At 29.6% G+C, this 27,808-nt stretch overlaps 1 protein-coding gene across 1 annotated transcript; it reads left to right on the top strand.

The window, feature by feature from the left end:
- Nucleotides 1-1,856: 1,856 nt before the first annotated feature.
- On the top strand, nucleotides 1,857-16,547 carry LOC143079028 (brain-specific homeobox protein homolog). The gene is made up of 4 exons (XM_076254137.1): nucleotides 1,857-2,134; nucleotides 8,335-8,607; nucleotides 15,053-15,237; nucleotides 15,902-16,547. The coding sequence occupies exons 2-4, from the start codon at nucleotides 8,358-8,360 to the stop codon at nucleotides 16,187-16,189; spliced, it is 723 nt and encodes a 240-aa protein (XP_076110252.1). The 5' UTR covers nucleotides 1,857-2,134; nucleotides 8,335-8,357; the 3' UTR covers nucleotides 16,190-16,547.
- The last annotated feature ends 11,261 nt before the right edge of the window (nucleotides 16,548-27,808 follow it).

The following is a 27,808-nucleotide window of genomic DNA, read 5'->3' as shown; positions in this document are numbered from 1 at the left end:
TGAGGACCCATTGTTGGCCTTCGGCTATTTCGGCTCTTTGGTAAGGTTGTTGTCTCTTTGAAACATTCCCCATTTCCATTCTCAATTTTCAAATGGGCAAAAAGCAATTAATAAAAAGCAGTACAGTGTAAGAGCTTAACTCTATGATGACTCTATGATATCGGTATCAATTTCACGTGAATTTTAATTCGTGTAAACGTCATTTGAAATTCGCATGAATTTCATCTCAAACGAGCTTATACGTAAAACTCGCGTGAAATTCATGTGAAATTTTCACCTCAAACGATTTATACGTAGAACTAACGTGAAATCATGTCATGTGAGTTTCACGTGAAAATAGCTATATATAGCATGACTTTTTTCCACGTGATGTTCACATAAATTTTTAAAATAAAGTAATTCAAATAAAATTTTAAAAATTCAATAAAAATCCTGAAAAATGTATTTTTTGTTGTTAAATGCACGTGAAATTCATATAAATATTTTCACGTGAGATTCAGTTGAATTTCAATTCACGTGAAATTCACATTAAAATTTTCATGTAAGTTTCATGTTTAAGCTCGTTTAAGGCGAATCTTTTTTATGTGAAATTCATGTGGAATTCATATACGCAAACTTGTTTTAAGGACAAGACGCCAGAGCAATCTCGAACTAGCTCTCCTGCACTCTTGTAAGGTTGTATGTACTTTTTAGAATATTTTATCCAGTAACCTTTCTAAAAAGTATATATGAAGGCACGATTTCGTCACGTGCAATGCTCAGAACAAACTAACGAACAAATAAAAACTATTAATTTAGTCCATGTCATATTGTATGATAGGTCATTACACGGCCTAGTGCTATTTTTTTTTCAATTCAAATATTACAAGTTTTTATTTCTGAAATAACCTGCATTTTGACATTTAATGTGTTTGAATAATTTTTACTGTACTTTAAAAACGAAGACACAGAAATCTGGAAACGAAATGTACTCCCGTTTGTTACTTTAACTGGCCTTATTGGTCTATATAATTTATATTAAAAAATATTTTCGTTCAAATTTTATCATTTTGGTTGCTTTCAGACCTTTATGAGTTAAATTAAATTTAATTTTAACAGTGCATTTGCCAATGTATCACAAACATTATATATTTGAATAAATGTCGGTGTAAAAATAAAACTGAAGTCACATTTTTACTTCCTTCACTCGTATCTGTGTTTGTTTTTTTTTGTTTTTTTTGTTTTTTTGTTTTTTTGCAATTTAAGATTTACATGGACACCAATCAAGTAGAAAAAAGTCAATACTATAAGTAGAAACTAGTAAACATATGAATAATGCATTTTTTTTTTTTAATCGGGAGTTCAATCGCCTCCGTTAAATTATCATCTGATAAAACTACCAGTATTACATCTGTGAACAAATCATTGCTTGTTTGTCACATTGAGATCACAGAATACTAAGTTACACAATATACACGAACCTATCTCTGTACTGTTATAATCCGGACATTATTATTAATTAGTACTCCTATTCAGAAGCATTATCTTCCTGTTAATCCCATTGTTATAGTCTTATTGTCCGGCAAATCCCTATCCCTCATAATTCTTCACCCCTCCGAAGATCCGGATTTACATTGTCTTGTTTGTTTATCAGGTCTGGGTCGACTTTCCAATTGCAATTAAGGTGTCTCGTTTTACCTTTATCCTCAGTCAGGACACGTTCTTAGAAATAAAAAAAAAAAAACTAAGAAACATAAAAAAAGATGTTACAATAAAAATGCTTTTTGAAATCCCCATAAGTACCTCGATTGGACAATGGTCATTATACGTCACCTTTTAGGTGTAAGTTAAATGAATATTCATATATTTCAAAATCTTTTTTCAAAGGTTCCAAAATGGCCGATCATTAATGTACGATATATTAATTAACAGAGTAGTATTTTCAATTATTTTGTGCTATAATTTTCCAAAAAAAATTGCAGCTCTATAATAGTTTTTGCTAGAACTACTGGATATATTTACCAACACAAGGAAATTATTTCGGCATTGAAACAATTAAAATGAAATACTTTCGCAAATTCCGTGACCTAACAGAAATAATTTCCAACATTCAATTCGACTGAAATGGACATAAATGGAAGATACGTACCAAAAGGTAAGAACTATTTTTTGTATACCTAAAATTGCTCTTATTTATTAGTCTTTTGAAGATAAAATTTCCCACGATTTTACTTCTAATTTAATAATGAAATGTAAAATAACATTTATATTTCAACTTCTATGTTTAAGGTCTTCATGAGCCTTAAAAAGAAACACTTACTTTTATTATTTACTCTCATTTTTCTAATTTTGCATTAAATTGTGAAGAAATATTATTAAATTTTGGTCTGGATTTTTACCCGTTTTTCTGCACTCAAGAAAGTACTGTCTTAAGTAACTCTATTGTTAAATTAGGCCCAATTATTTTATATTATAGAAAATTTACTTAAACCATCAATTTAGAAGGAATCATCTAATTTGGCAAAATGAGGAAATTAGATCTAGCATTTCTAGCACTCCTGTGACGCTAGCTATTTTGTAGATGATTTTGATGAATGCTTTCGCCAATTTTCCAACGTTTTACATGAAATTAAGTGACATTACAAGCATTTAAGATGTAATTTGTCAGGTTTGGTGCCATTTGAAGCTATTATGACGCTTTTAAGCAGTACTAAGAAACAGCTAATATGTTGAAAGGCTACATGATTTGATATCCTGCGCCCTTCTGAGAAAATAGCATTGCCTTAATCTAAATTTCTGAAGAAATATTGAAAATAACACAAAATCGTTTATCAACCAGTTTTATCGTCAAATTATTGGTGCTTTCAGCTCACGTCTTCGGAGATAAACGATGAAAATGGCTAGAATTAAACTAATTATGTCTTATTTAAATTATCCGAGTGATTACAAAGTGAGAGCACGGTCACATTACGGCAAGCCACAAAAACGAAAGAATAACGCATTGAATCACGCAGAAAATCTGTTAACAAATCAACACAGGCATAATTCAATATTCAGTATAGAACTGGAGACGAAAATTTAATTTTCTCATAAAGCAAAATATATTCAAAAACATCAGACTTATTTCCAATAAATTTCTATAAAAAAATTGGTTGAAGCGACAATCAACACAATTTATAGGATACAAATGTATTCAATTATCTCTTGATGAAAATGTTGAAAATTTGAAATACTTAGATTTAAACAAAAAATAACGATAGCATATTCGATTTTTTATAAAATTTTGGGTTTTAACGCAACGAAAATTAGCAATAACTCGAAAACTTCATTTTAAATGAAGTCGAAAACTCACAACTAACAAACAATAATACCTTTTTTTCCCTAAATTTTTTGCATTTCGTACTTTTGTTTTACAATTATTGTTTTTAGTTCGTTCGGATTCGATTTCTTTGAAAAATAATGTCATGTAAGCAAATAATATTAGATATGATAGTTGCGGGGATCTTATTATTTTCTCCTGATTACAGTATATATATTGTTTAATTCTGAAGAACCTAAGTTGATACAGTACTATGAAAAAGTGAAAATACTTCTCAAATTCTGATACAATAAATTCTACATAAAATTCCATGTTAATGATATACACACAATTGATAAATGAATAAATAAAGAATTGAAAATAAAATAAAAATTGATAATAGATGGATACAGAAATAAAGAAATAAAAAAATAAAGAAACAAAGAAATAAAAAAATAAAGAAATAGAGACATAAAGAAATAAAGAAATAAAGAAATAAAGGACAAATGTAATAAAGAAATAAAGAAATAAAGCACAAATGTAATAAAGAAATAAAGCACAAATGTAATAAAGAAATAAAGAAATAAAGCACAAATGTAATAAAGAAATAAAGAAATAAAGCACAAATGTAATAAAGAAATAAAGAAATAAATATAAAAGAAATATCTAAAGAGAAATAAAGAAATAAAGAATTAAATAAATAATTAATTTTCCATAAAAATCAACAGCAATTTCAGAGCTGTGTTGTTATTAAATAATGAAACTATAAACATGAAAAACGAAATAAACTAAAAAATCATGAAACATCAGTTTACAATTTCTCAAAGCTTGCTTATTCCCAACCCTGACATTACATGGAAAAGTTTTGGAGAAGTAAGAGGATCTCAACCTACATCCTCGATCTGTATCTACTTTTGGGATTACTTTCACTCTCCTATTTACTCCGACGCACGGTTAGGTTATAATTTCTAGAATACCATAATAATTAATCATTCAACGCATTAGATATCCCTATAATGGTAATAAAAGACGATTAGTGTAAGAAAACTTCAAGTTTTATGGCAATCACCACTCTAGTTATACTTTAACAGAAAGAAAATTATCCTTGGTTGACAAGCGATTATTAGTCCACAAGGCGGAATAAAAAAAATTATTATGAGTTGTTCTTGAATTTTCATTTCTTTTTGTGTCTAGGGAAAATATTTTTAAAAACAAATTCCTCAATGATGAAGTTTTTTTTATATAATATTATTTTTGAATGAATCATTTTCAAACCCCCTAAGCAGAGAAAGGATTGGTTCTTTAAGATAGAGTTATAACAATTTAAAAAAATAAAAATGAAATGGTTGTAAAATAAAGGACTTAAAAGGATGCCGTTATTGTTTTTATATTTTACACCAGCTTAAAACTAGAAAATGTCAACGCATGGAAATAATCACTCATTTTTTCATATTTAATTGCGGATGTTGAATTATTTTATAGTTTATATTTTATGATGAAGCAATTAAATAACATTACGTGTCTCTGGGTGGTTAAATCTTAAGTTTCCATGTAAATAGATAGAGATGTCAGAGAGAATTTATCATTATTCATTAGTCAATTTGATAAAACCCGTAGTTATTGTAATTCTCAACGCAGCTGATCACGTTACTACTCTCTGATTCCTTAGTAATGCCAATTAAACTATTTTCTTCCAAGATCTTTATAAACAAGGGAAAAATTCCAATCACGGAACACGATAAACGGAACTTAACTACTCATTATGGAAGGTCAATCTTTACACATATGGTCCAATGTAGGAATTGACTTTGTATAATGTCTTTTTACGCCACAAATCAGTCTCGTTTTAGAAAATTGGTCCCACTGGGTCAGCAAATAACAAAATTCTAAAGGAAGCTCCGGACGGATTTATTTTCCGTTTAATTAGAAGAACATCGAAATCAACGTATTTTTATATCATTTTGAAGACGATAGTTACAAATTTATAATATTAATTACCTCAAGTCACGCCGGTCTCTAGTGGCATACGCCGCTCGCAGCGAGCATAATTATGTTCATTTCTGAAGAATACTGTCACCGTGGGTGAAATTGTATTAGATGCTTTGTAAGATCGTTTCTTAAACCAATTATGTGTGTTTTCCTAATCATTTTACAAATACATGGACGTTTTACTAGTTTTTTTGTGTAATGATTTATTTAATTATCATGTTGACGAGATTTATTCAGAATAAACTTTGTATAATTTGTCAAAACTCCTTGGACAATTACCGCTTTCATCGAATAAAATGAAGATAACGATCGGCATTCAAAGAACAGGAAAATCGTTAAGGTTAAGACTTTACTCTTACATCTATAATGGCATTATCATAAAGGAAAATATCTCTGCAAAGACGAAACCGGAGAGAAAAAATATATTTTAAAGGATGAAAACAAAGCGGTTAGATAGTCAGATGGCACCTTTTTTTTATTCATTTTTTATAAAAAAAAATACAATATAAAAAAATAAACTAAACTTACTCTTCTCCTCAATGGTTTTCTTCATTAACACATATTTTGAGGTTGACGATTATTTAGTAGTTTCTGCTTTATTTATTCCCAACTTCTCTTTACTCGTGAAAACTTTATATATTTATATTCTGTATTAAAATATTAAAAACTCCCCGTCTGTCGATGATTTCAATTTGAGAAATACTAAAATGATTTTTACGGTTTTATTGTGTTTTAAATTGGGGTGTCTCACTGACCTCTCTTTTCATTCATTTTAGTAACACAAAATCTTGTTACTAGGACGGTACAACAAACTATTGTCCAATGTATATTAGGGTATAATAGAACCGATTCCATACTCCCTGATTTTCAAAGTATATATATATTATGACCTGTTTTCAACAGATTAAACCGAGAGGGAACTATGGGAGGGGGTTGGGATCCTTCGATTTAACTGTTTGTTTAAACAAAAGCATAACTGACCTTTTTCCTGGTAAAAAATACATTTCATGACATATTCATTGATCAAGCAGTTATAGTTCTATTTCAGTCACGAATGCTAGTAAGAAAATTTCACTCATAACTGCAGAGAATGAACAACATATTTTTCTCTAATGCGGGTGTATTTTTTTCTGACAAAATAGCCCATATTTTAGTAACTATTGCAACTGAAACAGACAATATCTTTAAAAAAAAATTGGAAAATCTTGTCAGGGTTATAATGCTTTTTTATTGTAAACAGCATATATATTAAAAATATATGTAATCGTAAACTTTGCAGTGAGTTCAAGAGGTTCTAAATTTCTAGTAAATAGATAAATTTCTGAAGCTCGTCTCAAAGAAGTACGGTCATTTACTCTGTAGAAGAGTCAAAATCTAAAACTTTTAAAATCATGCTGTGCATCGAATATCAAAGACACAAATTACTACACTTAAACTTTCCATATTTCTATAAAATTGCAAAATAGGAAGTGGTAGTATGATTGTCAATTAGACAATTTCACTCATAACTTCAGAGAATAACATAATCTTAAACAGGTTGTATTTTTTTCTGACAGAAATATCTCATATTTTCAGTTAATATTGCAACCGCAGACAGATCTTCAAGTTTAAACTATAAATTTTATCAGGGTTATAATACTTTGTATTGTAAACAGCACACATATATTAAATCTTAATTTATATAATCGTAAAATTTGAGATGAGCTAGAGAAGTTCTAATTTTCTAATATTTATTTTATAATTTCTAGAGAAGACGTATCTAGTCAATGTTCTCTGTATTTGTTTCACTCACAGAGTCAAAATCTTTAAAGTTTTTTTCGAATATCAAAGAGACGAATTCCTATATATATATATCAATATTTTCCATATTTCTATAAAATTAATATGTATGAATTGCAATATATTGCTGTTGAAGACATTTTTGTAAACAATTGTCATTTTACATGTGTTTTATAAACAAAATGCATTTAATGACGCGTACCAAAATTAATGAAATTCTATTCGAGAGGCAGTATTTAGTATTTCCAACAGAGCTTCTGTTTTGTTAATAAGGATTTCTTTCATATAAACTTTAGAGACAAACATTTGTAATTTGCCAATATGTGTCAAAATTGTTAGAAATAAGTCAGGAAGCCGTGATACTGTGAATTAAAGTAAAGGCTGATTTTTTGTAAAGGTTGAGATGTAAAATTTATTCAGGAGAAATCACTCTACCTCTTTGTGCTGAAGTTTTCTACCTCTTTTTTTCCAACCTTTGTATCAATATTTTTTTTCTTAAATCACCAACTAAAGAAACGTATTTTTCATGTAAAATTTTGTCAATACATTTGGTTTCTGGTAGGCTATAAGCAGGTATTATTTGAGGGAAACTGGGGGTGGGGTGGGATGAGGTTGGGACGTTACAGTTCTCAGTTGGATACAAAAGTAAGCTCGGTCATAGAATGAGGAAGTAATTTGTATTTCTCTCATTGATTTATAAACATACATTATCCCAAGATATATTTCTAATGAATTAAAAGTAAGATGCCAAAAAAAAAAAGAGTGATATTTTTTATGAAGAAAAGCTTTATCAACGCTTTTTGTGATTATACAGGACTCGCAGACGACCTAATCACTATGCAACTCGTCACCAAAAGATTACCGGACTCAGATGGCAAGCACAAATTCCAAATGATCAGAAATCAAAACTAAAAAGTCCGGAATTACTAATTACCGGAGTAAGGGGATAGGAAATGGTAAATTACACGACTGTAACAAGTCCCTCGTGCTGATTAATTTCATCAATTTTCTAATAACATTTCATTAATCACACCTCCGGAAGATTTTCTTCCAGCTAATCATGTGATGTCGACTTCTAAATCACCGTATCTGATTGGCTATTTATTAGTTTACTTAAATGGACAAAATTTTCATCTTTTATACGTCATTTATTTACATTTGAACATAAAAGATAACATTTTATAGTGGCACATGGCGAAATAAAAATAATAACAAATACATTTTAATGAAAGTTGATCAATTTTGAAAGTTTAATATTTAGAAAATTGAAACATATATTATTTTTTTAGATTTATTACTTTGAAAGAGAAAAATGAACATAAGTTCTTTTTCTGAAAATTCTTCATCAAGACCAACATCGTTCTTTATAGAGGATATCTTGTTAAACAAACCAAAGACAATGTGCCGTGCAGAAATAAACCACGGACTCTTCCGTCCCGGTATACCAGAATACGGATTCCAGTGCATTCCGGGAACACATCTATTGTATCCTCATCAAGTTTTACAAGCACAGAACTTTCTACACAAGCATTCAGACCACCCATTCCTGATACCAACGGCTGGTGAGTTATTTTTTTTTTTTAAATATTGTCATTTTCAATGTTCCTTTTTATAATTTCTTTGTAATATATTGTGATTTATTTTTAATTCATACTGAAATATCTAAACCTACTTTTTTTTTGTGTGTGTGTGTGGGGGGGGGGGTGAGGGGAGGGGTGTTGATACTGAAATAATATATTATATTAACCTGCTATTACCTCTTTTTGTTTTTATTTATGCCTAATTTTTACTTTTATTTCTGTTTTTTGAAAATAAAAGCATGCTTTATTCATTCTATTGCTCCGCATATATACATATTTTGAAATACAATCACTATATTAATTTATCCTTCGCCTAAATGCATGTACATATAAAATATCACAGATTGACCCAACGGCACACAGACAAAATTTATTATCAATTGTGGTCTAAATTCGCAATTTATTTCTATAAAAGTATAAAGCCTAGAAATGTATATTAAAAAAGTTTATCTAAAGTATTTTCTTCCATCCTTTTCACGATATTTCATGTCTTATCTTGCTAAAACAATTATTCTTGTATTTCTCTTTAAATTAAGATTTAAATATAAATATTTGAAAAAATAGTTTGACTAAATGTACAATAAAATCTTGAATCTTGAGAGGGAAAAATAAATTCATTTATTAAATAACATAATAACAATATTGTATCACTCCAGAGCTCTGGTATCACTCTAAATAAAAGCTGCATTATTCTATAAAACAGCAATAAATAAATTAAACAAATCTTCTTAATTTGTGCCACATTCTTTCATCAATGAAAGGGTAATTCGTTAACTCTTTACATTCATAAAGACATTCGTCCTTAAAATGTATGAAATATTTCCCACTGAACCTGGAGCGAAGAGCAATTATAATTAATTTCAAACCACACAAAACCACATAACCTATATAACTTCATTATCGCTTTCTTTAATGTTTTTAAAAACATATTTTCACTATTTTTATATATCAAATTTTCCTCTATTTGAATGATGATGCTGATGGCGACTAAAATTTAATATGTAAGACATGTTTAACCTATCATAAAAGTAACTATATTGTTACTTTTTAAAGGTCAATACTTTGTAGGCTTACTTAAATATTCAAAAGCAAAGTAATAGTTTAAATTGTAGAATTTGCAAACCGACGACTTACGAATTCAAAAGAGGAAAGAATTAGTTTTTCTTTTAAAAACAAAAAGTAAAAATTATAAAGTGACATTATTTTAAAACCAAAGAAATACATAGAACAGTTTAACTCATATATAAGCCGGAAATGACGCTAGTATTTACTATAAAGTATTGATGCGATGTTAAAATAGTGGGAAATAGTAAATTAAATTTCACGCCAATTGTAGCAAAATCTAGGTTCTTTTTTTGGACATGCGAACCAACGCTCAAACTCCCACCAACAGAAGTATATTAAACAGTTTTACTTAATCCGTTAAGGTTTTGTGATTGTTTTTTCACACTAGTAGATAGTAATCCTCAGATATCTATTTTTTAATGTTAATGTTTGTTTTATCACCTGCTTATGCGATAAATAATTGCAATTATAGTGTCGGACTACTTACTGGCGGAGAGATTAATACCTGTAATTAGTCGTCTTTGAAAGCGATAATGATCATGATGACCGTAGATCCATTTTCACTTTCTAATATTGCTGCTTAGGGTTTCAAATTATTTATATCGGATAAAAAGAAATGTGAATATCCTTTGCAATCGTATCGTCTCTCTATAAAAATCGAAATGAAAATAAACCATAAATAAAAATAGATTTGAATAAGTTTGAAAAAAGTGATACTAACAAAAATGTGAACTGAAGAAGGGATTTTTTTCAAACCAATGGAAATTAATATGTTAATGCATAAATATATACTTATATCGTAAAAAAATGATAGACGAGCGAACAATTATTATTTGTAGCATTTTCAAATGTCAATTAAATGTCCGTGTTCTCTCTTTTTTTTTGCAATCCATTGCTTATCTATATACATTGCAAGGTCTGGATAAAGAAAGAAATAAGAACCAAAAACAAACAAAAACAACATTACTTATGTAAGCTTTAATATCAAACAAAGAACGGCACAATTTCAAGCATGATACTGTAAAAAAAAATAAGCTATTTTATCATCATTCTAATAAGTAAAAAGTCTGATCCCGTATTTATTACATTGTCATGGTTTTACTATCGAGGCAAAAGACTTTATTCTAGAAATTATAGAGATATATCTTGAGTATTACATTGTGTTAATATAGATATAATTAAAGCTTGATATCTCGATTGAGGTGTTTATATACTTAATGGGATAAAGTTCTTTTTGATAATTTAAAGCTATTAATTTGTCGGGACTTTGACTTTGATAAGAGTTACTCCTCCTGATCTGCACGTTTCACCGTTGCTAGTTATTGACATCACTTTCACTTCATTGAAAAATTTAATATTTAACCCGAATATTTCAGTATAGTCTTCTCGAGCTTATTCCATGAGATAAAATACCAGTAGATGGCGCTAAATTATTTTTGTTTAAACACGGCAAATACATATTTAATATATTTCACAATGTATACATTCTGTCATAGAAGAAAAATGCCTTTCTTGATAACCAAAGTAAATACCATTTATATGTTTTGAAAATTTCCCTTTCTCTTTTTTTATTTAATTATTAAAGTATTTATAAAAACTAACTGGACAAAGATAATTTGTGTATATCAAGAGTTATATAAATACAACTGTTTTTGATGTATTCATTTGTTTATTTATTTCCCCACTTGTACGATATTTGACTAAATGATGCTGATCTCTACCATTCCTACAAATTCGTCTTTATTTATTTTATCTGAGAGATAATAATTGTATATATACGTATCATAATATGTTATATAGCTTTTACATAATTTAAATTAATAACTTCCTGACTCCCCCTGCAAAACATATTTCAAATTTTTAATGTTGGTATGAATGTTAAATTTGTATGCGACATTTCTTCTATATTGCATCCTCATTAACAGACACAAGAAATCTGACTCAAAATGCAATTGTAATTCTTTAATTGTATATTTTACTTGAAAAATGAAAACTCTTTTAGAGTAAAGCACCATACAAATAATTATAATGTATACTAAAGTATGCTATTCAAAGCATTGCACATGGTCGGACACATACAAATATACTAGTACGTTTGTTTTATAATACACAAAACATGAAGAGTGAAATGGAAATTTGATTAATGAAATTGTTTCATAAATATCCGAAGTTGAAAAAGTAACCGTCGACTTAAAAATGTAGATTTGATACACTTAAATTTGCTTCAAACAACTTATTTAATACCGTGTGACTTACTCTGACCTTTACCTTGCACGACGCATCAAGCATCGGTGCAACATTTAAAATAACAGACCGGTGTAACATTTAAACTAACAGACTAGTGCGACATTCAAAATGATGGACCGGCGCGACATTTAAAATAATGGAACACTTCTGGAGTTACATAAATAATTGGTTCAAATACTATTGCTACAATCCGTTGAATAGCTAGGTACTGGGCGGTCAATCTTTTAACAATGGTTGTTTATGAAGCATTGTATATGTTCTTTTTTTCTTAATGCTGTAAACAATTTTTATTGAAACTGTTGTTGTTTTTTTTTTTTACATTTTCCGTCATAAAGACGGTTTCTGTTTGACAGGTTTCTGATGTTCCTGTCTTGTACATCATATAGGGTCTTTAAAATATTGAAATAATTCACATTATGAGAATAATTAAAAGCAGAGTTCAAAGGAATGAAATAGAGTTATCCCCCTTTCAACGGTTATTCTCTTGAAAATTCATTTGTCTAAGACATTTAAACGTTTGAAAAAATATATCCCTGATGAATCAACATGTTTGGAATTTAAGTAAAAATAATACATTTAAAAAACACAACACCATCCCCAGTTGCTTTAAAATTCTAAAAATGCTATTTAGGAAGTTCGCTGCTCAGTTTTAAGATAAATAGCTTTCCATAACACTAGTATATATTGATAGGGGATTAATTGAGAAATTAAAAAATAAAAAAAAAAAAAAAAAAAAAATAGTGGTCAATGTGCTTGTTTTCGAGATATTAGCCATTGGAATTTTGGCAGAAAAAAATGTTCTCTCTTGATTTTTCATAGCTTGATTTTTCATAGCTTTATCATTGACCAGTTGAAGTTCTCAATAACTATTAAAAAATAAATAAGATTTTATAAGACTTATACAATTGGCTTATAATTATACATGTAAAAGATTTATAAAGAGAAAAATGGGGGTCCAAAGGCAATTTTTTTTAAGGCATTCAAATGGATAAAACCAGAGGATTTCGAAAATCTGACAACAATTCCAAAACATGACAAGCAAACATCCTTAAAGCCTTCCTCACGAAACATTTGATCCGTTGGTGTGCTTTTGAGACAATTAAATGAGCATTCGTGTCTCTATTTAAATCTCATATATTTATTTTTAAAACCTAAAGTTTGTTACTAAACACGATATGACAGAACAGTCGGGAGACTAATAACGTAAATGTTACTTAAATAGACAATAAGACTGAAAATATACCTATTCAGAAGACTTAAGACAGTTTCTTGATATCTATAGAAAGATAAGGTTGCAGCTGACAGTGACATCAGGACAGCATCTTTTGAAATGTCAGTACAGATGGATCTGATGTAAACTATTTAAGAATGTATTTTCCTATAAGATCAGTATAGAATTATTACTGCATATATATAAATAATGGCATTCATCACCAAAACATTCATTTATACGGTACATGTACACGGTCGTCTAGGGATGTTGTACAATGGACCAATTTTTATTACAAATTTTAGATTGGAAAGTTGCGAATTTCGAAATGCAGATAATTTTTAATTCGAAATTAAATATAAAAACTTCAAATTAAACGTGGCATTTAGCGACTTCGCACATACTTGACATTTTTTTAAATTTTTTTTTAAGGTAGCATTAATAGCAATATTGTGGATATTGAAAAACAAATATATGCACATAGAGGAAGTAAACAATTACATTAATTGTATATTTCCCATAAGTCATTAATTTGTCTGATTCTATAGTCTACAGACAACATATTACATACTCTATCAAGCAAGTTAGTCCCTGTAACAAATGTTATTGTTTGCTCGTATTATACCGTGTAATATACAGTTCAGAAAATTGATAAATGAATGCCCAAAGACCTTCTTGTCGAGGTTTCTAGGTTTATAGATACTTACTTTTAATTGTTTACTTATGGTTTTTGATGCTTTTAATACTTTTTTCAAGAATGCAACGAAAAGTCGAATTAAGGGCGATAAGGATAAGGAGCACCTGAGATCCCCCCAAATTTTTGATTGGGTTCGTGTTGCTTATTATTTAGTTTTCTATGTTGTGTCATGTGTACTATAGTTTGTCTGTTTGTCTTTTTCTTTGTTTTCTATGGCGTTGTGGGTTTATTTTCGATTAAAAGTTTGACTGTCCCTCTGGTATCTTTCGCCCCTATTCTATATAATAAACTATGAAATACATAAAACAATACAAGATGTATTATTTTGATTTCCTTTTCATCTCATGACAAGGAAGTATACATATATCAGTTTCAGCACATACACTAAATATAAATAGGTATTTATTCTAGTATGTGTGTTGGTATATACTACTTACATACTAGTAATTGGTTTATTATTGTATTAACAGTGTATTCAATTAAAGAATGAAAAAGTAAATAAGGAAATAAGCATGCCACTGGGTTTTGTTGTAACAATTTAGTTCGTTTTTCCTTTTATAAGTTACTTTTCGTGACAACAATACGTAAATTTTTCATAAATCTTTAATTCTCGTTTCGATCTTGTTATTCAATACTCAACCTTTATTATTTTTACCCAATTGGACAGATAGATGGGATTTTAAGGTTGTCGATGTTTTACTAAATTAAACTACAAAATTCCAAGCGACTAAATATTGCTGTTATACTATCAATATTGCCAAAAAGTAAATAAAGTATATATTTTTACTTGTTGATAAACATAATCTATTTACCGTTATTTGCTTTACGAGATTACTGTTTCACTTGATACAAACCAATTCCTATTTTTTGGGTTACAAATCTATCATCTAAAGTGACATTCACAAAGGATGGAACTATAAAGTTGATCGCAAAAAGTCAAACAAAATGTCTTTTTACATTTATAAAAAATCATTAAACTTTTCTAAACCAAGGAATTTTAAGTATACCTTGATCGCAGATGTTTTTACAATTCATAAATTCAAGAATTTTATTTTGTATTGTCTATATCATGTGTATACTTGAACGCCAATTAAAAACCATGTTTCAAAACTGATATGAAATGCACACGTATATCTGTAAATGTTGTTATAGGGTTGATGATAAGTAAAATTAGAAACTGGTTTTAAAACATACAATTTTGTTTTCAGGATTTCCTCTGAATCCGTTATTCCAACACGACAGTCCAGGAAAACATTGTCGGCGAAGGAAAGCTCGGACAGTATTTAGTGACCAACAACTCAATGGTCTAGAAAAGAGATTTGAAACACAAAGATATCTTTCTACACCAGAGAGGGTAGAATTGGCAGCACAACTAAGCTTATCAGAAACACAGGTATGATCCAATAAGCATAAATCAAAAATAAGCATTTATTAATGCATCAGAAACACAGATGTGATTCAAGGGGCAATTTAAAAGCCATGCATATTTATAAGAAATAGAGGTATGTTTCAAGTGTCGGACACGAATACTAATTTCCCAGTTTATCACAGACAAAGGTACAAAATGTATGCTTAAAGCGTTAAAATGAAGAAAACCTTTATTAGTGTATCCGAAACACAGAATATGAGGTAATACGAGTGTCAATAAGAAGTAGCTTTACTTTAGTACATCAAAAATACATGTATGGTTTGGGTGTCAATCAGAAAAGTCATGTCTTATGTATCAGAAACACAGGTAGTATTCAAGTGTCAAGAAACATTCTCATAATCGAATTAGAAATAAAGATATAATTAAAAAAAGTAGCATAGCTAATGAAGTTTGAACTATAATTGTTTAAATTAGTCTATGAGAAACATAGGTTTGATTCAGGTGTCTTCAGACACAGCTATGCATATCATTCAAATATCAATTATAGGTAGCGTCGCAAAGATAATCAAATACACTTGTATCCTTTTAGTGTCAGATGTTTAGATATGCAAAATTACACAATCATCTGCCAAATAATTATGAAAATTCAAACAAGAAGAAAATAAGAAGTCGCTTGGTTTTTTAATAGGTAAAGACATGGTTCCAGAATAGGAGGATGAAACACAAAAAGCTTCAGAAAAAGCCACTTGATTCTTCAACAGATACCAACAACCAATCAGATGAACACTCGCGAGATTGTGATACACCAGAATCAAACACAGAAGACAATTATTTCAAACACCCAGCAAGTTTTCCATTTAGTCATTTTAAATCTAGTGCTTCGACGATATCAGTGCCAAATAACCAACACCATGACGAATCGGAACCGGAAGAGGAAATAGATGTCGTGGAAACGGATCCCGATGAAACAACATGAACAAATCATCTGTGTGTTTTAATTGTTGTCAGTCGTTAGAACGTCTATACCAGAGATATACGAATGGACATTGATAGTGCTTCCAGTTCACGTGCTACGATTATACAAACAATTTTAAATTAGCAAACGAATGGTACATTCTGAAGATTCCGAGTGTTGCAGTGCAATTAAGTAATACATTATAGAAATTTGGAATCTTTAAGCATTTGCCAATATCCCTTTGTGTACTTGTCAATGTGACAAGGTTTCTGTTTTTTCTTTTAGATTTATAATTTATTGACATGTATTGTAATCAGTGTGGTTACATTCTTTTTGTTATCTTATATATGAAAGAAATAAATTTGTTGTCCAATATGAATATACGACTTAAATTCGCCACCAATTCCAATTATTCTAAACTCAACTAACTCGACAGCTTCGATTTCAAGTTTAATTTATATCATAAATTATTTTTCCTACGTTTGTCATTTTATGATTAGTTTGGGTATATGTTATATGGTGTGGTATCGTTTGTTTGTTTGACGACCTTCACTGCTGGTAGATTGGTGGATTTCATCAGTGAATAGCAGCCAGTGCTCTGGTACGGTATTGCCATATAGTATGATTATAAACATAAGGAGATGATTGCCAATGAGACAACTATCCACCAAAGTTCAAAAGAAGTGGATGTAAGCAATAAAAGGCCACATGACTACATATGACGTTGATTTCTTTCGAAAATTCCGTCTGACAAAAAAACCAAAAAAAAACCAATGAGGTTGCTAAATTTGATATATACATTTTTGTGCTTCTTTGCTACATATTTGTTTGTTTTTATAGTAATAAAGATTGTAACACAATGCTGACTGCTGTACCTCTATTTTTGACATTTTTACCTGTTATGTTCGTTTGTTTTGTCCATGCATCGTTGTCAATATAATTTGATGCGAATGTCATACAAGTGAGAGGTTAAGTTAGCTATAAAAAAACAGGTTCAATCCTCCATTTTCTACATAAGAAAAATGAATATGACAGTTGTTATCCATTCGTTTGATGTGTTTGAGCTTTTGATTTTGCCATTTGATTAGGGACTTTCCGTTTTGAATTTTCCTCGGAGTTCAGTATTTTTGTGTTTTTACATTTTGGTCAGGAATAAATTGGCGATCTCATGGTTTATGTTAAGGAATTGAGTGGAATTCGAACTCGAAAAGCTGCAAAACTATTGACGAAAAATGAGAGATGGTTTTGTTAGACTTTCCGAGATAAAGCATTTTAAATATCCTTCCGAAAAATGGAAGTACAAAATATACAGAACGCATATGGACAATATTACAAACAATTTCTGATTACTTTAATTTTATTTTATTCGAAAAAAAATATATGTCCTACTCGGCTTTCTGAAGTGATCATGTCATGAAACAGAATTTCCTTCATAATATAAGTTCGAAGTGGAAGAAATGTTGTGTCATATTATTTTCAATTACGGAATAAAGGGTATGAAATATTTGTTCTAAAACGATTGATTTTCTGACATTGTTTATAACAAAGTTTTCAGGGGAACTTCTGTTAGGCGAAAAAAATATACGCTGAAAACTGTATACTCTACGGTAATGTTGCTTTCATGCAAAGCAGAAGACACTTACTCTGGTAATGCACGTGGGCTCGCCTCCTTTTGGAGTTCAGACGATTCCATCAGTCCTTTTTGTATTGATATGTATTTTAAAAATGCGTATTTACGAATTTTTGAACATCGGTAGACTTCTGTTGCCTTTTACTTATATGTATCGAATATAAAAATGAGAAACTGAATTAAGTCCTTTCCCTTTGGTATCTTTCGCCTCCTTTTAATTATGTTTAGAACATGTTTGTTGTGTAATTGTCCTCTGTTTGTCAAGTTTTATCATTTTACCAGGACAAATCCTACAGCATTTAAAAGTAGAAATAACATACGAGTTAAGACATGAATAAAATAAAATATTTGCATATTAACATAACTGCTTTTTAATGATTAATATAAACATTTGACCATTCCGTCTTCGTATTTAAACATTTATAAATCAAAAGATCTGTACGAACTAAAACAAGTTTAAACATATTTAAACTTTGCTATTTGAAAAGGGATTTTCTGTTTTTAATTTTTCTTGGAGTTCGGTATTTTTGTTATTTAACAGTTTCAAACAAAACCCCGTAAATATGCAGATATTACACTGTAACTATCGTCAATTTTCCAACGTCGGTTTTATTTTCAAAGGAATTCATACCGAGTTTTAAGAGAGTAAATTATTGAGTTTAAACAACTCCATTTTATTTATTTACAACAAATGAGTTCAAATCATAATTCATTTCAAATATGCAATTACAATTAACGTTAAATATAAATAATTTAATTTTGGATGTCACGCGTCTTCTGATTGGCTGACGTTGTTTAGTTTATCAGCCCATAGACATAATTAAGTCATGTGACCGTGACCTCATCAACGGTTTTTCATGTTTTTCTCAGGTTTCAAATTAAATTATAAGAAATAACTGTAACAATTTATCTGTCTATTCGAAATAACATAAACAATGTGGTGTACACTTTAAAATAACCAACTACGAGGGTTATTTAGTGTACACCACATTTTTTATGTTATTTCTTCATAGACAGAAAAAATATCATTCCTTGAATAAATGAAATAGTATACGAACAAATGGTACAATACAGTAACAAATACAAGTCATAAACAATAAATTCAATTAACAATTCAATAAATGCAAATTACGTATCAATAAATACATTTTTTTTAATTCAAAAACAACAAATAATAATCACATGTACATATCTAAAACTGACTAAATATTCTTATTCTTTTCCCTGCGTCTTTGAATGTCTTCCAGGTGCTACACGGCACTTTCCTTATATCGTGGTTTTATATGCTTCTAAAATATTTGTATCTAAAATTCATCTGAATGAAAACATCTGATAAGTAATACAAAGTACAAATCATTACAAAAAATACAATGTCACATTGAAGCGCTTGTCTTCTTTTTATAGTGAATTCTCTGATCAATGCACAGTAACAACCGCACAGAAGCCAATCTATCCACAATTGATACAAACTCCATCCACTTGTGGTTGACAATAGGACAAATATTGACACATTATCTCTGATTGTTTACTGTCCACTGTTGTCCGTATTGGCCGAACAACTGACCATTCAAACTACTAGGTATATTGACAGTACAGATTATAACAACACGTTGTTTAAACCCTAGTATAATATTTATCAACACTTCTTGTTAATATTTAGCGTAAAATCGTTCTCTATTATTCTCCAATAAATACATTTTCTTGTTGACTGAACCAATTTTCTCGTTAATGGCGACTTCCAACAGTGTCAGCTTTGTTAAGGTTTTAAATGGCCATTGTTAATATAAAAGTGTCATTCCGCTCTCGGAACATCGTGGACGATAATTGGTTAGTATTTGAATAACGGATTATCATTGTCCCTAGAGCAAATTCAACACAGTCAGCGAATGTTCCTTTAATGTCCAGGATTTATTCATACTGAAGTCCAATATGCTTACATAAGAAGATTACAACAGAAACATCACCACGATTTTAAACCAAATACATATTGTAATATTAGAAACAAAACTTGAAGAGCTTAATACATAAATGCAACCACAAGTGAGGGCAATTAACGAAGCCATGTATGCATTTTGTGGTTATACAGTAAATACTATTAGCTTTAACAGTTGTTTTATTCCAGCAGTTAGAAACTTTTATATACTTTGTAATTGAACTTTAATTAAAAATTAAAATCTTAATTGCAAAGATCAAGTGTTTGTTAAATATATATATTCAGATTCAATATTTTATCATAGCCTCACTACTTGCAATACATAAATATACAGTAAATGCAGAGTATATACACAATACAAAACAGACAAGTTACAAATATAAAATACAAGTACCATTTTATTAAGAATAATGCTAGACTGTAAAATAAATTTCATGTAAAACTTTTTTAATACATACTACTGTTAAAATAATTTCATTTTATCTACATTATACTTCATAGCTACACTATATAAACAAAAACGCAAATCTGCACATACAACCATGTTCAAACCACCATTTTCCACATAAAAAAGTGCCTGTACCAAGTCAGGAATATTACAGTTGTAATCGCTTCGTTTGATGTGTTTGAGCGCTTGATTTTCCCATTTGATTAGTTACTTTCCGTTTTGAATTTTACTCGGAGTTCAGTATTTTTGTGATTTTACTTTTTTCAAAAGTGAAACCCAACAATAAAAAGTATAAAGAAAACAACATAACAAAATGAAAAAAAATATATGACTACCTGCCCCACAAGAGCAACATCAACATTAAAACAATTGGCAAAACAACACCGTGAACAATGTTCAAATAAAGAATATACAGTAATATACCGCTGTTCGAAAGTCATAAATCGATTGAGCTAAAAACACCAAACAAATCCGGGTTAAAAACTAAAACTGAGGGAAACATTTCAACTAAAAGAGGAAAACAATGAAACAACAGAAACACTGTAGTGAAAAAAAACTGTGTTGAATTTTCTTGTTCTTATGGAATCACATTTCCTCGGGTACTATAAGTGTCTAATATGGTTTCGTGGCAAGTAAATGGAATACTTTACAAGCGGTGATACCACAACTGAGGAAAGGTGAAGGGAAATCAACAAGTCAAACATCTCTGTAGTCATCTGTGATACATATTAACAACAATTAATAAAGTTATAATGAAATTCATAAAACTCGTTATTAGACACAACCACCGGAACAGCTCCGTTAAGGAATGGTAAATACAGAATAGGAAAAGAAAATGCATTCATTTTAGTCTAACGCTTTGTCTACAGCAGAAAGCGACCGCAATTTAAACTAGACTATGTTAAAGTAAGTTAAGTGGACACATTGTATGGTGGGTATACTTAAAAAAATCTTAACGTAGTAAAAAGGAAAGAGAAGCCCTCATCATACAGATCTGACATTAGATACCCTCTAATGAGTAAGTTCTGGTCAAATGTCAACAGTTCGATCTGGAAGTTAAGTGACAACTTATAAACAAAAATCCTAGATGATAACAAGTGACAGTTGATGAATACTAGCTCGAGAGGACAGAACACCACAAATACTATATAAAACCTACTTCAGACGGTTGATACTTTGTTAAGTGTCTACATCTGTCGTGATATGAATGCTTATAGGACTCGACAAAACATTAAAAATGAAAACAGTTAGAACTTTTAGCATGAAGATATCAATACTGAAATTTAGGACCGACACAGAGATGGGTCCGATTACTTTCAATGTAATTGATTAAATTACAATTACTTTGTCATTTGTACGATTAAATTAAATTAATGATTACATCATTTCTGAAAGTATCTGATTAAATTAATGATTACATTGGCAAAGTAATCATGATTACATCTGATTACAATGAATTTAAAAACAAAACATTTTGAATGATGTGGATGAATAAACATTTAATATAACTATAGCATTTTTGCGAACATATTTTATTTGGTTCAATTATAAAATGATAACTTCAAATTAAACGTCATCTATTTAAATAAACACCAAATTTCACTACATATATATATATACATTACACTTTATCACCAATGATCTCTAAATTATTTTGAATTAAATTTTATAAAGATATATCATAATCAAGAGTTTTTTTGTTTGTCTTTTGACCTCTTTCATAATTTATATATATTCCAAGTTGCAGTTTATGGAAGTTTAAATATGGATGAAATAAAGTTACCAGTGAAAACTATGTTAAATTTTAATAGAAATGTTTAATCAAATTGTAAACAATATGTATTAAAGTATTTATTAAAAACCATTGCATTTTACACGTCCAGTCCAAATACAAAAAAAAGTTTAAACAACATATTTGTCCAACTTTTATTTAGTTTGTGCTAATTAGATAAATTTTCATGTCTGATTTATCTTTTATCATATATATTTCCCTACAGCTATACTCAATTGGTAATTGCAATGAAAACAAACCTTAATTAGTCTCCTACCTGTCAATTTAAAGTTGACAAAAATCACAAAAATTAACAAAAGATTATAATTCAGGGTTAAAGAAAAGTATTACTTGAATATATATATATATGTTGTGTACAAGTTGTAATGTTGTACAAATTATAATTTGTACACATTTTTTATACAAGTTATCAGTGTTTTATGACCTGCTGAACAAAAATGGATGATGCAAGCACACACTCTTTTGCTTCGCATATTTTTGTCATATTTTCACAACTTCATGATCCAGTCTAATTATTTCTGAGCATTGCTACAAAAACATTACAAGACCACACAAAGATTTTGTATGGATATGAATATGGTATAAGGAAAATAATAAAATTAGAATTTAAACCATTCAGGTATCCTTATTTCCAGTTTGAAGACAAGGAGAATAGCACTAAATGTTAGGTTGAAGTATTTTTTTTTAATTCAAAACATTAAACTGGTACATTTTATAAGATAAACATGTATCACCTGTTGCAAGAAGGTAGGTGTCAAAAAACTTATAACTTGTACAAAAACCCTTTACAAATTATAATTTGTACAAACTTACATCTTGTACACAACATATATAACAGTTATAATCAAATATTAATATGAAGATCATTATAAAATGATGAATATACATGTATACATGTACAATATCTTTTACCAAGATAAAAGGTATATAATTGTATTATATGTCTCTGCTTAGGCTAATGATGACTTTTCAATACTGTAACAGTTTATTCTTTACTGAAGTAGACAAGCTTAAAGTAACCAAACCATTTTAGTATGTTAAAAAATTATCAAATATGAACAAAGAGGTTCATTTAATGACCAAAAACACAATTTTAGATTTTTTTTCATTGTAATCAGAATGTAATCAAAAAGTAATCATGATTACAGGGTATTTTGAAAAGTAATTGATTAAATTAAATTACATGTAATCAGATTTTTGGCTGATTAATGATTACACTGATTACTTAAAAAATTGTAATCAATTACAGCTGATTAACGATTACAATTACAATTACCCCAAGTCTGGACCGACACTACTTCTTTTTGTAACAAACATGAAAGATCAATTTATCCAATAGTTGTTTCACTCACATGGTCAAGATTTTGAAGCTGTAATACTGCAAATTTGTCATGTTATTTTAAAATTTCGCATATAACAGCATCTCTTAGACAAAAGGGAATAAATTTGTATTCGGAGGACAAAATATAGCTCTAATTTGTTCCACACAGCTTGGGTTTTGACTTTCGTTTAATTATTGTTTTTATACATGCTTAACATATGCCGAAATCTGTAAAAAAATTCAGTCTTGCATTGTCTTTAAGCATTTACAATGCGGTTACAAAATAAATCGTAAAACCTTATAAAGAACACATTTGAATCACTAAAAAATCACCCGGGACTTGTTGGGTATGGGTAAACATTTTACCTTAAAATGGCTCAGAAACGGTTTTCCAGAGAAAAGTTGAAGGTGTTCTTTTAACCCAAGAGCTTGTATAGGCACTATGCTTACTGAAAAGACAGACTACGTTTTGATTTGACTTAACCATACAAACAAACTATTGAAACGTGTTGTCTCATTGGAAATCATACGACATCTTCTTATTTTCATATTGCTTATCCGGCAACTTCTTTGTATATATTTCGGAACAATGTTACGGGACCTAATTCTTTAAAGTATCATATAAAATAATTCGTAGTACTACTTATATTCGTAATAGGAATTTATAATATATCCCATTCTGTAGAATTAAGTAGTAAAATCTTTCTTGAATTATTGATGAACAAAGATTTGAACAATTGACTTGTTACAAAGAAGTATTTAATAGAACCATTAAGCCCTTAACTACAGATTAATTTACATAAATGTGTGAAGATGAACAATAATGGGGTTTAGAATTAAAATTCATAACCATTAAAGGTATTAAGTTAACAATCCGTTTATAATATAAGCCTATCATGAAACAATATGTATTTTATTTGTCATAAAAAATACCAACAATAAACATAGCTTCCCAATTTACCAATTAAGTTTAATTTCACGATTGCAATGCTTTTTTATAGTTATATGCTTTTGTATTGTTTTCTAAAATACGCAAAACTGATTAAAATTATTCAAGAAACAAGGTTTGCACACGAAAATCGGCATCATTTCCCTCCCTGATGCCCAGACATAATATTAAGTATTTACTTTGTATCAGTGCGAAATCTAGTAACTAGTGATAACCTCCACTGAACACACTGAAAAATATATCTTTCCAATGTTTGTAACATTTGATCAATTATAAATATCCGGGAAAACGTTCTGGTAAATAGTAAAAATAGAAATAAAAAAGCAAACAAAATAAACCCACAAAAAGTCAATTTCTTATTGACAACATATTTGTTGGATTTGTTGGTAGACCTTTTCAACAAACTGATGCAATTCCTGAAAATCAAATGTGCACCTCTCCTTGTCCACCATATTTTATTTTCATAGCAGTCGGAGTACTTGGAGACACTTGTCAAAAAACAAGAATAAAGAAGCCGGATCATTTAATTTCACATCGAGATATATTGAGGATGTTCTTTCCATTAAAAATTATTATTTTCTGATTCGGTTCATTAATATATCATTCAGAACAAGAAATTAAAGACACACAGATACGACTTCTTCTGCCCAATATTTAGACTTATACCTCGAATTTTACATAAGCGGTCACCTCGATACCAGAATCAATGACAAATTAGACGATTCTAATTTTGAAATTATCAATTTCTCCCACAATAGTGACCCGCCAATAGTTCACCTGAAAATGTGATATTCCTTACTCATTCGGTATTCAAGAACTTGCAGGTGCCGGTCTGACTTTGTAAAACGTCATCAGTGCTTTAGTAAAGTTAATTTGCACTAAAAAAAACTAAATCTTACTCAATCTACCTTTCCATGTCCTCTTTCTATGCTGATATTGGACGGATTGGCTGCATTGTTTTTGGTGTTTAAATGTTTTATTCATTTGGCACCTCAAAACATAAGTCATTCACCGTACTTGATACAGTATACTAAGAAGCTTTCATCGAACGCATTCCAATATCACCAAACGATCAGTTTAAAGGTCAATGCAGTTATACTAGTGAGTTGTGTGCTCTTCTTAGTGACTACTAACAATATTTCTCAGTTATTCACTACAAAGTTAAATGCAGATTCTTCTTTTTTAGTGGTAAAATTGAGATAAATTTATCGAAAGTTGTTAGGACGCCATACTGATTAAGTTGACTGTTTTGCAATAAATGTGTAAGAGATGATAGAGGAAACGTTTCACTTATAGTATCCAACATTCCATCTTCTTTTCCTAAAATATGATATTACAAGACGTTATATCACCGGTTTGAGCTGTTGATTTTGCCATTGGATTAGGGACTTTCCGTTTTTAAATTTCCTCCGAGTTCAGTATTGTTGTGATTTTACTTTTTAACTTGTCTTTAGGTATAAAACGGATATCATTAAGTATGCTTTGTGTATTGTTGTTACACTTTTCGACGCTATTTCTTAGTTATTTGCTTGTTTGTTTTTTTTTCTCATAAATGTCCCCCCTTCAACACTGGTAGTTGAAATAACTTACTAAACGGGTTTGGAATGTTCCCGCTTTGTTAAGACCCATTTAGGACCTCGGTACTTGTTTTCTGCCATTTTGGTCGGGTTGTTGTCTCTTTGACACACTCCCTTATTTTGATTCTCAATTTTACACGAGGTCATTGTTTATTCGAACATGATTAGATTCATAAATACGTTTGCCGTCACGAAGTCAAGATTGCTTTAATGTTTTTTTGTCATTCTGAAATACATGTATTGTTGATATTTTCCTGGTATTTATCTTTCACCTTCGACGAATCTGGTCTTCCTAACTGCAGAGTTAATGAGTTTTAAACATCAGGTTTAAACTATTGCATCTTAATTTATACGTTTCAGTGGATTACAATTAAGAAACCAATAACTAAAACGCCTGATTCACCTACGTTTTAGGAATTCCGTTTTTCCATATCCTTATTCATCTACGAAATCTATGAATAATATAGATACCAGGATTAACGTTTCGTACGCCAGACGCGCGATTTGTCTTAAGATAGACTCATCAGTGACGCTAAAATCAAGAAGTTTCAACTGCAAACTGAAATGACTTTTGGATATGAAACACTATATATTTTAACTGTATTTCCAAAATACAAATCCTATTGTATTTCAAATGATATAAAAAGGTCAACAAAATTTCATCATATAAAAACACAAAAACCAAATAAAAAATAAAATGACAGATTAACGAACTCAGAGAAAATTCAAAACATACAATTATACAGATGCATCGTGAAAAGTAGTAAAAAAAACCCAACAAGAATACCAAACTCCGAGGAAATTCTACACGGAAAGTCCGTGTATATTACTGGCAATATCAAAAGCAAAAACATATCAAACGAATGGATACATGTAACAACTGTCATATTCCTGACTTGGTACAAGTATTTTCGTAAGTAATAAATGTTGGATTGAACCTGGTTTTATAGCTAGCTAAACCTTTCACTTGTATGACAGCCGCATACATTTTCATTATATTGACAATGATTTGAGAACAAAACAAACAGACAAAATAGGTAAAAATGTCAAAAATAGGTATGCAACATAACATAAAGACTTATAAACATGAATATAAAAACGAAAGACAAGAATACAAACATTTACCATAGCACAACATGCTTGCATAATTCAAGGTTAAATCTCAAATAATGACAAGATACGTTATGTTTAATCACAATTTAAATACGCAGAAATACTATAGCGAGTTTAAGTTATAAATCTGCAATAAAAGCAGTAATTTTAAATACTCATGAGTAATCAAATAATATCTAAAACGCAGTAGTACTTTTATGGCATAAAAGTAAAGAATTTGAAAACCTAAACGACCTTGAAAACAAGTACAAAGATTCTAGATATTATAAAATATATACACACAACAGATGTATCAAAATGTAAGCTTGGTATCTTTGATGAGGTTTTATATTACCCGAAATGCCTTATTTCAGAAAAGACGGGACATTTTAAGTCATGTCGTTGATAATAAATCAAAACGAAAATTAAGGCAAATGTAGCCGTGATAACTGTAAAATGGACGCATAGCTATTATATTTATACTCTAAATTCTTTAATATAATAATTAATTCAAAATCCAATTTCAAATAAATTTGCAGGTGTTTTCCTTAAGGCAGAATATGCAGTATAGAATTGTAAGAAGCAAAGTTCGGACAGTATTAATCTGCAAGATTTAATGAATTTCATAAATCTTCGTTTTGGCAAATTAAACAATTAACGCTTTAAAAGATCGAATGAGAACAATAATTTAAACCCTTGATGAAATAAGCTACCATTCAGAATGACAATTAAACCCAATAAGTCGTATTAAAGGTGTGAAATTTATTGAAACTGGACTGCACAATCAAAACGTTATGCCCTTTGAACATACTGTAGATTTGGCAATCACTGATCTTTTGACTTATTGTTATACGTCAAGTATCAAATAAGTATCTTTGATGAGATTTTAAAATAAATG

This window comes from Mytilus galloprovincialis, chromosome 6 (assembly GCF_965363235.1).
Source record: "Mytilus galloprovincialis chromosome 6, xbMytGall1.hap1.1, whole genome shotgun sequence".
Classification (NCBI taxonomy): Eukaryota; Metazoa; Mollusca; class Bivalvia; order Mytilida; family Mytilidae; genus Mytilus; species Mytilus galloprovincialis.
This window is presented reverse-complemented; position numbering and strand designations above follow the sequence as displayed.

What these genes read in the sequence shown, in the direction of transcription:
- LOC143079028 (XM_076254137.1), top strand. Translation starts at nt 8,358, where the DNA reads ATGAACATAAGTTCTTTTTCTGAAAATTCTTCATCAAGACCAACATCG. An exon ending in ATTCCTGATACCAACGGCTG is followed by an intron (nt 8,608 to 15,052) that starts GTGAGTTATTTT and finishes TTTTGTTTTCAG; the next exon opens with GATTTCCTCTGAATCCGTTA. An exon ending in TAAGCTTATCAGAAACACAG is followed by an intron (nt 15,238 to 15,901) that starts GTATGATCCAAT and finishes GTTTTTTAATAG; the next exon opens with GTAAAGACATGGTTCCAGAA.